Genomic DNA, 14547 nt, shown 5'->3' with positions numbered 1-14547 from the left:
TGGTGCTGTTGAGTGAAAGCAAAGTTGGACCAGGAAAACCTCATGGAGGAGCAGAAAAGGAAAATTTGTCCAATTTGATGGAATTGTGGAGTCCTGGAAGGGTTTGCCTTGGAAAGGACCTTAAAGCCCATCTCATCCCCATGGCAGGGACACCTCCCACTATCCCAGGTGGCTCCAAGAGTCCAGCCTGGCCCTGGACCCTTCCAGGGATGCAGCATGGATTTCCCCAGGCTGCAGTTCCCTTTTTATGCAACCCTTGTTCTCCCTGGCACCAGGAGTGCTGTTCCCACACGCAGGGCTTAGTCACTGCAAAGCCAACCAGCTCAAATATATCCTCATTTCCAAGCTGAGAAGGAAAATACTCCGAAAAAAGGAAATTATTTATTAGAAAACAGCTTTGCCATGTAAAATATCGGCGTGAAGCACAAAGGTGAGCAGAGCAGATTGGTTTTCTGTACCTCAGAGGCAGCATGAGCACAACCTCTGATGTAAATGTTACTATAGTAACAGTGGTTTTATTTAAAAGCCCATTAAATAGACATATCAAACACATCCAGCCTGTCAAAATGAAAGTTAAACTGCACAGCCTGCTGCTTCAAGGACCACTTTTTTTTGGCCAAACTTGTATATTTTGCTGCAATTTCCCCCTTGAATGCACTCAGGATCCTCTTTTTGCCAAATGACACCGTGGCTCTTGGGAAATAAGCTGCACTAATGGTGACAGCACTAATTACCTGGGACCTCTTGTGCAGCCGTGTGAAGGTTTTAAAAGGAATGGAAATTTGCTGTAGATCATTCCCTTCTGCCTCCCTCAAAAGCTTATTCCTAACAGAGCTTAGCTATTAAAAAATAAAGAATATATAATGAAATATTATCTGTTCATCAGCTGTGGCACAGGTTCAGCTGAACTTCCCTTGGGAAGCCGAGGGTGTTTGGTGCCCCTTGGTTTTCCTCCCTTCCCTCTCCATGAGCAGCTGCTGTGGCTCTGCCCCTCCTGGCCCAATGTCACTGCTGCCTCTCAAACCATGCTTTGATTATAAAGTAATTACAGGTTTGCATAAATGAAGAGTCATATCTTGTGAATATCACTGTTTTTATGGGTTCTGTGCTTGTATTTTGTATTTTGGAAACTGGGCTTCCCTGTTTCCCTGGGCTTGCTGTGCTGTGCAAACTCCTGGTGTTCTTTGCCTAAAGGATGGATAGTTTGGACAAGGGATGGAGGGACAGGAAAAGAGGGAATGGCTTCACCTTTGAAAGTGTGAAAAATGCCAATCACTTGTTTTTAAAATTTTAAAGGCTTAATAGTAATAAAATGGTTATAAAAATAGTAATTAGTGGATTAGGACAATATGAGACAAAGAAACAAAGAGTTATGGACAGTCTGGGTTCCTCTTTCTGGGCAAAATAAGCCTGAAAAAGGCCCCACGTTAGCAGAGGATTAACCCTTAAAGCAGCAGCCTGTTGCATATTCACACACCTCATCCATGGTGCATCAGTTCCATTCACACCCAGGATTCTGGCTGGGCAGTGCCAGCTTCTTCCCCTGAATCCTGACGGCTCTGCAGGGCTGAGCAGGCAGGAGGAAGTTCGTTTGTTCTGATAAGGGAGCAATAAATTCTCTTTCTCTGAAAGATTTGGGTGTCCTGTGGCTGCTATCTGGTGTGAGTCCTCTCTTAAAAAAGTATCCTACATAGCATAGTTTCTATTTTAACATTATGTTATAAGCTAAAACTAGATTTAACACACTACTTAAAAAAATTAATACAGCATCACTTTCTAACATAACACATTTAATATTCATTGTAATATTTGCAAAAAGCCAATCATAAAATAAGCATTTTTCACAAAAGGAAAATAGGTTTGGACTGGATATTGCAAAGGAATTCCAGGCTGTGAGGGGGGCAGGCCCTGGAATAGAATTCCCAGGGAAGCTGTGGCTGTCCCTGGATCCCTGGCAGTGTCCCTGCCATGGGATGGGATTGAAGGTCCCTCCCAACCCAAACCCAGGCTGGCACCTCTGCTCCTCCTCCGAGAATCGATTTGGATGGAACACCAGGCAGGAGGTTGTTGACTCAGGAGAGCTGAGCAGGGGATTAGGGATTTTTATTTGTGAGAGATCAGGGAATTATTATGATCTGCCACACAGAGGCTCTGTGACTGTATGCAGCATAATTGGTGGAAGGAATTGCTTTAATGTCACATTTTTAAAATAAATAAACCCTCAAGGCTGAAGTTTTGTTCTCTTGGAGAACAGTTCTGTTTCTTGCTCACACTTAGATTCAAAACATGCACATGGGTCACTGCAATCTTCTCATGTGCTTTGCAAACCACTCAGGGCTTGGTATTTTATGGTATTTTGTTGTTTTTCAACATGAAACTCGTTGAAAGGCTTCTGGCCCCTTGGTATTTTTATAATGCTTTGAGGGAGAAAATCTGAGGTGAAACGTGGAGGCTGAGAGAAAAAAACCAACATTTCCTTGTTTGTATTTATAATAAAAACCTCTCCAGAAGTTGTTCTGGTTCCACAAACAGAGGAGGCCCTGAGCAGAGGGGTTGCTGTGCTGAGGCTGGAGAACATCCTGCATTTTCACATCCTGGTGAATAAAGCCCAGAGAAACTGAAAATCCTGGAGGCAAAATGGCACTGCCAAAATGGAAACTCCCTGAGCTAATCCAGACAGGAAGAGAAACACAACAGGGATGAAAACATTTGAGCAGCAAGATGTCAAATAATAATAAAATATTAATTTATAATAATACTAATAAAATAAAGTAGTAGAATCCCAGAATCATTTAAGGTGCAAAAGCCCTCCAAGGCCAGCTGTGCCTGATCCCCACCTTGTCCCCAGAGCTCTGAGTGCCACCTCCAGGAATTCCTGGGACACCCCCAGGGATGGGCACTGCAACCCTCCCTGGGCAGCCCCACCAAGGCCTGACCTTATCTAAAAATGCAATGCACAGAAATTCAACAAAAACCCCCCCACTTATATTTCTATAGTTATAAATAAAGATATACCTTCAATAAATAAAAACTATATAAATAAAATTATAAAAATTATAATACAAAATATAGTTATATTAAATAACTCAAAATTTTAGAATTATAAAACCATTAAAATATTAAAACCTATGTACAAATATATATTTATATAAACATATGAATATATTTATATATAAATAATATGTAATAATACTTTTATTTTATTAAATAAAAATTTCCACAAGACAAGAAAAGTAAATAAAAATAATAAATTAAAAAACAAATAAACTCTGTAACAACTATCTATTAGTTTAAAAAATTAGATATTACCTCATAACAAAAAAACTTACAACTACTCTTAAAATACAACCAAATACTTGCTCCTCTAAAATCTCATAACCTCTAAAACCAATATTTATCTACACAAATCTCCTTTCCATGGGGCAATTCCTGCTGGTCCAAGCTGAGCCTGCTGTCCTGTCCCTGTCCCCTGATCCCAAATGCTGTCAGGGATCAGCCTCAGGAAAGCTGGTCTGCAAAGAAAGACAGAATAAACTGGAACTGAAGTTTACACAAAGGATGATCAGGATGAAAGCACAATGTAACACACGTCAAAGCCCTCTGAAAGGAGGAATTACCTCTCTTCTCTCTTCCTCAAGAGGATTAAGCTCAAGGAAGTTTTAGTTTAGGTGTTATTGGGGGGGGAAAGGAACCTTCAAAAATAAATAAATTTGCACTAGTGGAGGCTTTGTAGGAGAATTTTTTTTTTCCTGGCTGGCTGAACAGCAGTGGCACATGGGGAAGTGAAAGAAAACTCTGTCAAATGTTTGCCTCAAGATATTCTAAATAAAAGGATTTTCTAGTGGCAGCTTTTGACAGCTTTTGCTTATGCTGTGAAAGTCTGGGATACGAAAGCTTCGGTGGCTTCCTAACCTCAGACATGAGTTGTATTGAGTCAGATTTCCCAAACTGCCATACTAGAATCAGGAAATATCTTAAAAATAGAATTTATCAATTAAGAGAGGGTTATTTTAATAAGGAGCAAAATTGGCTGATGCTACTGTGAGGAAATGGGTGTGAATTACAGAAAGTCAATAAATAAATTAAAGCCAATCAGCGGGTTTGCTCATGGGAGAAGTGTTTACACCACCCCAAAGATAGTTCCAGTCTGGTTACTTGAGAAGAGCTTGCAATAGGGAAACAAAAAATATTTGTCTTCATACTTCATGAAGCAGAGATAGTGAGTTTGCATTTCTTTTAAAATAATATTGCTGAGCAGAAAAACCATTGTATGAAACCTCAGCTGGGCCTGGCTGGGACTTTCCAGTCTCTAGTTTACTGGTTCTAAATTATTTTTGCCTTTTACAAAAGGATGAGCACAAGCAAAATTAAAGGCCTATCTTTCCTAGCAGGGCTCAGTCCTTGCTTGAAATAATTTTTGGGTGTTGTTTTTTTAATTGCAAGCTCCTGTTAAATATGTGATATTGCTTTACATCTGTCAACTCCTCAAACGCTGAAGTGCAAAAGGGTCAAAAATGTGATTTAGTCTATTACTTGTGGAGTAAAAGGTAATTTATATCAACTGCTCTTAAATTAGAGCCACTAGATAATGGATGTGTACATTATAACACAACCAGGTCTTGAGATATTTGAATTAATTAACATCATTAAGAGGCGCCAGGCCAGGTTGGATGAGCCTTGGGCAACCTGGTCTAGTGGAAAGTGGCAAGGGTGGAATGAGATGGGCTTTACCTCTTCCAAGGTTCTCCCTCCTGCTGTGTCTGTAGGAATTTTATTTCCTGCTCCTTGTTATCCTTCCTGCTCCTGGTCAGCATCGGTGTTTTCATGCCAAAGTGGAGATTCTGATCCAACATGGGAGCACAGCCCGACCCCCCGGCTGTCCCCTCCTGGCAGGAGCTGTGCAGAGCCACAAGGGCCCCCTGAGCCTCCTTTGCTCCAGCCTGAGCCCCTGCCCAGCTCCTCAGGGATTCTCCAGCCCCTGCCCAGCTCCTCAGGGATTCTCCAGCCCCTGCCCAGCTCCTCAGGGATTCTCCAGCCCCTTCCCAGCTCCTCAGGGATTCTCCAGCCCCTCCCCAGCTCCCTCAGGGATTCTCCAGCCCCTGCCCAGCTCCCTCAGGGATTCTCCAGCCCCTGCCCAGCTCCCTCAGGGATTCTCCAGCCCCTGCCCAGCTCCCTCAGGGATTCTCCAGCCCCTTCCCAGCTCCCTCAGCCTCTCCTGCGGCTCCAGACCCTACCCTGCTCCTTTCCCGGCTATCCCGTGTGAGGGTCCCGGTGCTCCAAAACCGTTCCTGGCTATCCCCTGTGAAGGTCCCGCTGTTTCAAACCCTTTCCCGCTCCTTCCTGGTTATCCCGGGTGAGGGTCCCGCTATTTCAAACCCTTCCCGGCTATCCCGTGTGAGGGTCCCGGTGTTTCAAACCCTTCCCGGCTATCCCGTGTGAGGGTCCCGGTGTTTCAAACCCTCCCCGGCTATCCCGTGTAAGGGTCCCGGTGTTTCAAACCCTTCCCGGCTATCCCGTGTGAGGGTCCTGGTGTTTAAACCCTTCCCGGTTATCCCGTGTGAAGGTCCCGGTGTTTCAAACCCTTCCCTGCTCCTTCCCGGCCATCCCGCGTGAGGGGCCGGGGCGGGCGGGGCGCCGGGCCGGGGCGGGGCGGCGGAAGGGTCGGGGCTGAGGGGAACCGGGGGAAGCTGAGGGGAGCTGGGGGAAAGCTGAGGAGAGCCGGGCTGGGGACGGAGGGATCGGGGCTGAAGGGAACCGGGCTGAAGGGAACCGGGCTGAAGGAAACCGGGCTGAGGGGAGCCGCGCTGAGGGGAACCGGGCTGAGGGGAGCCGCGCTGAGGGGAGCCGCGCTGAGGGAAGCGCCCGTCCGGGGCTCGCCGTCGGAGCCGCACTGTGGCAGCGTCTCTTCAGCCTCCAGTCGGAACCCCGAGAACAAGGAGAAGCAGGTTGGTGAATTTACTTTTTATCCCCTTCTTTATCCGCTTTTCCCCCGCCTCCTCTAATTTCCTGAACCATCCCCCTGAACAGAGCCCGCAGCCCGTTCCACATCCCGCTCGCAGATCCAGGCGGTTTCAGCCCTTTTCCCTCTTTCTATTCCCTGAGATTCAGTGTCAGAAACAAAACAAAAATAAATCTGGGTGAATGTGTGCTGTAAGTCCTCGATGCTGCGGGAGCTGTGATAGAAGAGAACTTCGGAAAGTTAATGAGCGGTACAGCATTTATAAATGTATTTTCTAATGAACACACGGAGAGCCCTTAACTTCCAAGCGTGCCTATGAGGGGATATAACCTCTAAGTGCCAAGGAATCCCAGGAGCTCTGCTCGTAAGGAAGGACAGATCCACAGCATGAATGAGGAGCGCTTTCACTACAAACAAGAGAAATTCCACGGTCTGGAGAAACTCTGAAGAGTTCGGGACGTTTTGCTGTCGAGTCTTGGGGGAGAGGCTCCACCAGCAGGTTCAGAGTTGGATTTGTAGCTGTGCTTCTGCCCAGCTTGGGCTGCCTTTATTAAAGCTTTAATATTAGCAAAATTATTCAGTGTGGGTCGTACTCATTTCTATTTTGTGTGCACCACTTACTCAGAGCTCTCTATTAAGAATGGTTTTTAATGTACTCAGTGGCAAATGGAATTCCATGCTCAGACCGACAGGACTGGACAGCCCTTGGCTCCTGAAAGAACAGGCCAGAAGATGCTGTGCATAGACATTGCTAAAATATTTTTTATGCTTTCTAGAGATTTTTAATACTTAAAACCAGCTGTAGTACAGTGCTTGCAAAAATCAGGGATGGTTTATATAGGTTTCCATGCCCAGTGTGGGTGTTTGTGGGTCCTGCTCACTTCAGGTTGTGCTGAACCTGTTTCCCATGCTGATAAGCCAGGGAGTTCTAGGATTTCTCACCTGTCCTGTAAATAAAAATGATCTTATTTCATTGCTCTCCTCCTTGCCTGTCATATCTGTTGTGTTTTGGTTTTAATCCCAACTCTTGGTGCTGAGCCATTCTGTGGTTGATATGGAAAGGAATATAGTATTTACATAAGAAATCAGAAAATTTCTGGTACCCAGCAGCAGCAAAGTCAGTGGTTCCAGAATAATTTAAGATATATTTCTTCAAGAGGACCCAAATTCCTTCCTTTTGTATGAACACTTCCCCAGCCTCAAATAAACCAATTTGTCCTGGCTGTGTTCATTTATTCTCTCCAGGACAGAGCTTACAAGTTGTAATAATTCTCTTTATTTAACTTCCTGTTCCCTGTAAATGTTCCTGTAAAACTTGTACTCTTTCTTACAGTGGAATAAGGAGTTCTGGCAAGTTCACTGTTCTCACTGGAAAAGATTTTGGGGAATCCTGTCTGACCCAGCAGTGCATTTATCCTGCCCTGGGATTTATCTCTTTTTACCCAAAGTTTACACAAGGAAGGCTGAACTTTGAACAGAGAAGGGGCTGGTTCTGTGGCTGTGCAGCTTTCAGGGCTTTTTGGTCATGTTCAGCCCTGGGTTTGGTCAGGAATGTTGTTGGAAAAACTCCTCTGTAAAGCCAGCCTAGGTCGATGTGACAGGAGATCCTGGGCCGGGCTGAAAAATGGCTTTGCCTTCTGCACCAAATATGAAATTAGTGCTGACATCAGAATCTCTGATTGCTCTGTCTGGCCATTTTTATGTCAGAATCCCAAAATCATTAAGGCTGGAAAGGCCCTCCAAGACCTTCGAGTGCAGCCCTGAGTGCCACTTCCAGGAGTTCCTTGGACACCTCCAGGGATGGGGACTCCAAAGCTCCCTGGGCAGCCCCTTCCAATCCTGACCCCCCTTTCCAGGGGCCAATTATCCCTTATTATTTTCCCCTTCCATCAGGAAATTAAAAAGCCTTGATCTTCACTAAACTACATAGAAATGATAATTTTCCTTTTGTATGGGGTTCTGGGGCTCTGTGTTTATTTTCTTCTCAGTGTAAATGGGTATTCCATGGGGGAAACTCTAACACCCAGGGCCTATGGATAACTTTGTAAATTTGGGAAATGGATGTCCAGTTTTCTTGGAAGTGACCTCTGCCAGTTTCCTCTGGGGAAGTGGTTGAAGGATGGACAGGGATTTTTGTTGGACCTGTGAAAGAGGAACATGGACTGTTTCTCATTAAACCATTTAATAGTGTGAATAATGTACATTTATGTTAAATAAACTCTTTTAAAAGGTATTTTTTGCTTCTGAAATTAGGGAAAAATCTAACTAATTTCAGTTATTTGGAAATAATTCCTGTCTGTGTCATTGTGAAATGACCTGATAGCTCCATAATTCCTCTGGCCCTCATGGCTCTCTAGCAGAAATAAACTAATGGAAAAGGAACAGTGAGGTGGGCCCAGCTGTGCTGAGAGCCAAATTGTCCCCTGAAATTGGGGCTGGGAAAGTCTGAGATTCCCTCTTTAATAGCTGAAAATGGAGCTGAAAAAGCTCAGTGGATGGGGAGGAAAGTGGATGGGACTGGCTGTTCCTGCAGAGCACAGTGCTGGAGAAATTCAGCTCCAGCTGGATTTGTGGGAGAGCAGGCAGGGAGACAGGGACCTGGGAATTGTGACTTCCCTGGGCAGCTGGCTGTGCTTCAGGTAGATATGGAATATAGAAATCCATCTATTTTCCAGGACATGCAGCCCCAAAGTGCATTACATAACCTTGGCACTGCCTCTTTTGGCTCCAGGGATGTTCTCAAGGAAACTGTCCTCAGAAATATTCCAGGAATGGAACCCTTTGGAGGGATTCCCTAACTCCAATTTCTCACCCTGGCATTTGCTGCCTGACTTGAGCTGTGGATTTTACTCAGCACTCAGCTCCTGACTACAACAGCAGCCAAACTCTTCTCTGGAGATTTAACTATAAAAATATATTTTGATTTTAGCAGAATTTATGTAACTATTGGATGAAAATAAAAAGACAAAGTACCTGAAATGAAGGAACAATAATGAAATGTTGCTGTAAGGTTTAGTGAAGTCTTCACTGTTGGAATGGCTGAGCGCTTCTGTGTCTGCTGCACTTGGAAAATTCTGATTTTTTCTCCCTTTCTGGCCTGTTTTTCCTTTCCTGGTGCAGAGAGGAGTGTCTCTCCCCATCCCAGAGTGTTGGAATTAGATGATTTTTAAGTTCCTTTCCAAGCTATTGTGATTTTCTATGATTCTGCTTGCAAAGATTTGAACACGAAACAAACTGAAATACACCAAAATGAAATAATGGACTGATAATTATAAGTCCTTCATTTTTTTAATTTTCTGTGTGTTTTTCAGGTCAGCTCTACAAAACAAGATGTGTTGGCAAATCATCCCAACCATGTTTGTGCTGATGGGTAAGTCACCAAAAAAAATCCCAAAAACCAATTTGGGATGATTTTTCAGATCAGGAGACATTAAAAAATACATGTTGAGTCAGGACACATCCAAATAAATGCCCTGGACAGGTTTGATGAGATAAAAGCTTGTGGGGAGTTTGTTTTGTTGCCCAGAAGTGCAGGGAGAGCTCCTCTGCTCCCGGAGGATGCTGCCATTCCTGCTCCCAGGGGCACCACAGGGCTGCCAGAGGGTGCTCAGCTCACTCCAAATGCTGCACTGATAAACTGGGAAATGCCTCTGACAATATTGGCATCTGCTCTGCAAGGACAGCTGGTATTTGCCTTCCTTTTTCAGTTTTTAAATTAAAATAGGGACTATTTAAAGGGTTTTGATGGTGGTGCTTAGGGAGAAAGCAGACCCTGTAATCCAGTGGAGTTATTTGGAAAATTTGTGTCATCTTTACAAAATACAAATCAAAAAGATGAATAAATCATTAGATTTAGGTACCTTTTATATACATAAACACCTTTTTATCTTCCTCTCTATGTACTATTATCCACTCAGTATCAAATATTGCATTGCTGAAGTTCTTTTAAGTACCTTTTGTGATCTGAACGTGTTGAGTAACTTTAACTGGAAGACCTGGATGCTCCAGGGAGATTTCCTGCCATTTCAGAGCAGTTTGTCACCATCTGATGGCCCTGCTGCTCTGGGGACAGAACTGCAAGTCAGACCTCCCTCTGGGTCATTTTAACCTCATTTTTTCTGTTTCTGAAGAAAGGGGCTGAGCACATTTGTGACTTTATAAGAGTTAATTAATCCCTTGAGATGATCTGCGATACACGAGGGGGAGGTTCCTTAGAAAAAGAGATGAGCTGGGGACAGTGCTGCTTCTCTGTCCTGCTCTGTGTCAATTTTTTTGTCCTTTTTTAATCATGGATTATGGCCTGAGAGTTTGTTTGCTCCACTCCTCCTGCTGGAGGCCTAATGAAGCTGGGATTCACAGAGGCACAAACTCTGCTTAGTGGGAGAGGAGGGAAGAGCAGAGCCCTGCAGGAGTCTGGCAGCACAAAACCTGTGTGGAGGGAAAGCAAAACCCTGTGCAGAATAACACTCTGCATCTTCTGCTTTTAACAGCCTTTTTTAGAGCTCTCATTTCATGTTTTGGTGTTATTTAACTCATGCTCTGTGCTAGAGAATTATGAACTTCTATTAATCAAACAGCACCAGAGATATTCTGGTATGTGTTATTTTGGCTGTGGCAAGGCATAGAGCATCAATTAATTTCTATTTAATGAACTGCTTAAAATTTCTGCCCTTCCTGAGCAGAATGCAAAGTGCACCCATGTCCCTGTGCCTTGCTGCAAGTGGAGCTTTAATCTTTAAATTCAGAGTGTTTTACAGTGTTTTCCCTGCTCATCCTTCTCTCAGCCATTGTGAGCACAATTCAAACTATGGCTTCAACAAATGTGCTCAGAGTGGTTTTGCTTTAAGTCTTATGGAAAAAAAAATTATCATTTTCCTGCCTCTCACTTCCCAGATAATGCCCTGGGGTTGTGCAGTTGCACCCACAGTAATACTGTCCTTTTTTATTTCAGAGTTACAGTGGGACTATGCTTCATATTTACAACAGGATTATATTTTTATTGAAATGGAGCTGTTTGAAAAGAGCTGGAGGGGATCTGTTCCAGCACTGCATGGGGAGATGAGACTCACACCCAATTTAGGATTCACTGCAGTTTTGGTTAATAAAAGCCAATTTATCCCAACAAGATGCTTCTCCTGCAATCTTGGCCTTGACTTTTTCAAGAGATTGAGAAAACGAAAGTTTAGGTGCACTGAGGGTGGGTAAAATCTGGAATTTTTCACCTGTGACACCATTCAGAGAGGATGTTGATAGTGATTTTGTTTTTACATAGAAGGGATATTTTTATTAATTTTGTCTTTACCTTAGGGAACAACCCCCAGAAACAACCTGATTTTTACCAATTCCTGTATCACATCCATCACTCCCTTTTACTTGTTCAAAAATATGAACTTTTTCTTTTATTTCCAATGCTTTTCCCTTTATATTTGCAGACTTCCTTCAGAAGGCAGCTGCCCATTGCATGGTCCATCCAGTTCCTGCCAGGAATTTCACACTGCCCTGTGTGCTGCTGAATGAGACCTTTTCGAGCCCTTTCTCAGCTGGGAGCTGGTCTGGTTTGAGGAGAGAACTTGGAGCACCCAAAATCAAGCATTTAATGAATGAAGAAAATTTTCTGTGTTGCCTTTGGAGTGCCAGCAACATTGACTGTTCTTTGTACAGAGCAAGCATGCAGGCAAGGAAGTTTATTCCTTCAGAAATAAATCTCTCTGCTCCTCAGAAAATAGGTGGGTTTAGCACTCAAGGGCATAAGGAGCTAATGATTCCAAAAATGATTCTTTGGGAGGAGAGGGGTGGGTTGGATTAGTGGGGATTCACTTTTATCCTGGGCAGGCGACACAGTGTGGCAAAATCCTTCCTCAGGGTGGCAAAATCCTTCCTCAGGGGGTAAAATCCTTCCCCAGAGAGGTAAAATTCTTCCTCAGGGGGTTAAAATCCTTCCTCAGAATGTGGTGGAAGATGGAGGAATTGTACAGCACAGTTTCAAAAGGGGAAAAAAATAGTTGGCTGTTTTTCTAGGGGAATTGTGAATAAAATATGGAGCACTGCATAAGAGGACATAAACCCAGATCTTCAAAGGAGTTCAGACACTGTGAGGAATGTTTTAAATATTTTTGGTGGATGTGGGCTTCAAACTCCATCAGCAGGCAGGGGAGATGGAGAGCAAATGGCATCATTTCTACATGAATTATGAGGCATTAAATAATGAATGTGCAGTAAATGTCTGTACATGGATTAGGATTTTTTTCCCAAGGATTTTTTTCTCCTCCTGTCTCTGAGGAACACAGAGCTGGCATCCTGCTGCCAGGAATCTCCTTGACCTCAGTGGGTAGAATTTCATTCCACAAATCCCCACTTCCCAGGACACAGCAATCACCATCAGCTTCCTTTTTCTTCACCCTGCAGCCTTGTCCCTAAATCCAGGTAAAAAATATTCCTTCTTTAATCATGACAGTGAAGAGCCATGTGGATTGTGAGCCTCAGAAGTGTTTAAGGTGCCCAACTCAGATTATTCATAATTATTGTCCCATTTGTGGTGCAGCCTCACTTTCAGGAATATCTGTTCCTTGTCCTCTCTTTGTGAGTGACTTCCATCCAGGTATTTTATTTTGATTTAATGCAGTTCAGAAATGTGTGATCCCTTTCTTTTGTCCAGTCTGGAGCTGGAACATGGAATGTTGGATTAGAGGCAGGCTGGACCTGTTGGTTTGTAACCTGCAGCTTTTGAAGCTGGACCTGAGAGCTGACCTGAAGGTGAATCTTTTATACTCTGGGTAAGTACAGGATTTACTGTTAAATCTGTCTGGAAAACTGAAAGCATTTCCTAAAACATCAACATTCCAGCTTCCAGCATGCTGGGAGCTTTAGCTCTGCAGATTTACTTTGTCCTGTCTAAAAGTAATCCTGGATAAGATGGAAAGTTTGTGGTTATTTGAATGCAAAATGGTTGGAATGGAGAATCCCCCTTCTTTGTCCTTCCTATGTTTCCAAAAATATTTTAATGAAATCAGCATTGACTTCTTAAGGTATCTTTGTTGTTAGAATTTCTTAATTTCAGTGTCTTGGTTCTGTTTTCTATTTGGGTTTTTTTTGCCATAATATTGTCTCTCTTGAAGGGACTGTGGTACTTTCCATGTGATCAAATGGCAAATGCTGCTCTCATCTCCTTGTCACTGTGGTGAATATTCCCTGGAATGCTGAGAGATGGAATCCTCCTGCCTGTGGTCTGGTACACATTGGTTACAAAAAGATCTGTTTGATACCATGAAACCACCCTGGTTTTTCTGGATTATTGATAGGTTTGAAGAGACACACAGAGACTTCATTTCCTGATGAATTAGGATGAACTGAAATAGTTGAATTAGCTGAATTTATAGAGGAGGACTTCCTGAACAGCCAGATCTCATTTGGCACAAACTACAGGCACAAACCCTGTAGTCAGAGCAGAAACCAAATGTATTATTTAGGAATAAATATGGTTGTTCAGCTGACACAATATTTTAATCCCAGTTTGGTGAGGTGGCTTCCCATTTCCAGTGCTCCTCATGACTGTGACTCCTGAAATACCATTCCATGGGTGTTTGTGGGGGAAGCAGCTCTGCCTTTGCTCTGCTCCATCCAGGCTCAGCTGCACAGGAAAAGCTTTGCCAGTGATCCCAGTGCAGAAATTCTATATTGAAAATTTTTTGGAATGCCACCAGACTGGAGCCCCAGCTGGGCTGAAGAGTTTCCTTGTGTTAGGAAGGGAATTCAGTGAGTTCCATGCAATTTAGGAGAGCAGGCCCTGTGGACTCCACAGGATCTCTATTTGATTCCTCTTTGCTGCAAAGATGAGAAGCAAAGCAAAACCTTGGAGAACTCATTTCCCTCGCCACATTCCATATTAATATTTTCCTTTTAGGTCCCTGTGTTCTGGGGGAGCAGCAAGCAAGCACAAGCATTTCAACCTTTGGGAAGGTGACAGCTTTCTCTGTTGGCTCTCTGATACCTTAGCATTTTATTCCTGAGCCAAAATACCTTGAAAACATTCCCAGCTTTAAAAATATGCATTCCTGGCATGTGTTTCTCCCTGGGAGTCTGGAGATCCAGCCAGGATTCTCACATACAGGGCAATGCACAAAAATAATGATACAGGAGAATCTACAACAGAAAAGCTTGGGTCTCTCACAGCTTTTCTTTTTTTCTTCTTCTTTTTTTTTTTTTTCCCCCAGCATTAGAGAAGTCTCCTCTTATTTACCAGATCCACAGTTTTCCTGCTTGAAGATAGCAGGAATGAGAATGCTCTGTTCTGCCCTTGGCAGTGCTCTGTGAGAGGCTCAAGTGGGGGAGAGGATGGGGCATTGAAAAGGTTATTCCAAAAGAATAGGAAAGAAAAGAAGAGAAAAGGTTATTCCAAAGCTTCATTAGACAAGTTGAGTTAATTGTAACCAAACACCTTTCCAGCTGTCTGATCCCAGGAATGCTGTAAAGCCCAGGGTTAATTCCATGAGTTGGAATATTTAGCCTCAGGGATCCCCTTGGTTTAATTTTGAGCACTGATTATCATTTGCCCTTTGAGCTCATGAGGCTGCATTCATATTTTGACTTAT

General features: G+C 43.5%; 1 protein-coding gene across 1 annotated transcript in view; it reads left to right on the top strand.

Annotated features, from left to right (window-relative positions):
* Positions 1–5883: 5883 nt before the first annotated feature.
* LEPR (leptin receptor) overlaps positions 5884–14547 on the top strand; it is a gene marked incomplete at its 3' end in the record, with an annotated part of 29068 nt that continues 20404 nt past the window's right edge. Inside the window, exons 1-4 of the mRNA XM_084211656.1 lie at positions 5884–5945; positions 9271–9329; positions 11392–11685; positions 12615–12732. Coding sequence (XP_084067782.1) covers positions 9290–9329; positions 11392–11685; positions 12615–12732 — 452 coding nt within the window. The 5' untranslated portion in view covers positions 5884–5945; positions 9271–9289. The remainder of the gene's footprint in view (positions 5946–9270; positions 9330–11391; positions 11686–12614; positions 12733–14547) is intronic.

This window comes from Fringilla coelebs, assembly GCF_963513975.1.
Source record: "Fringilla coelebs genome assembly, chromosome: 9".
Taxonomy (NCBI): Eukaryota; Metazoa; Chordata; class Aves; order Passeriformes; family Fringillidae; genus Fringilla; species Fringilla coelebs.
Note: the sequence above shows the minus strand (reverse complement) of the source record. Positions and strands in the feature narration are given on the sequence as shown.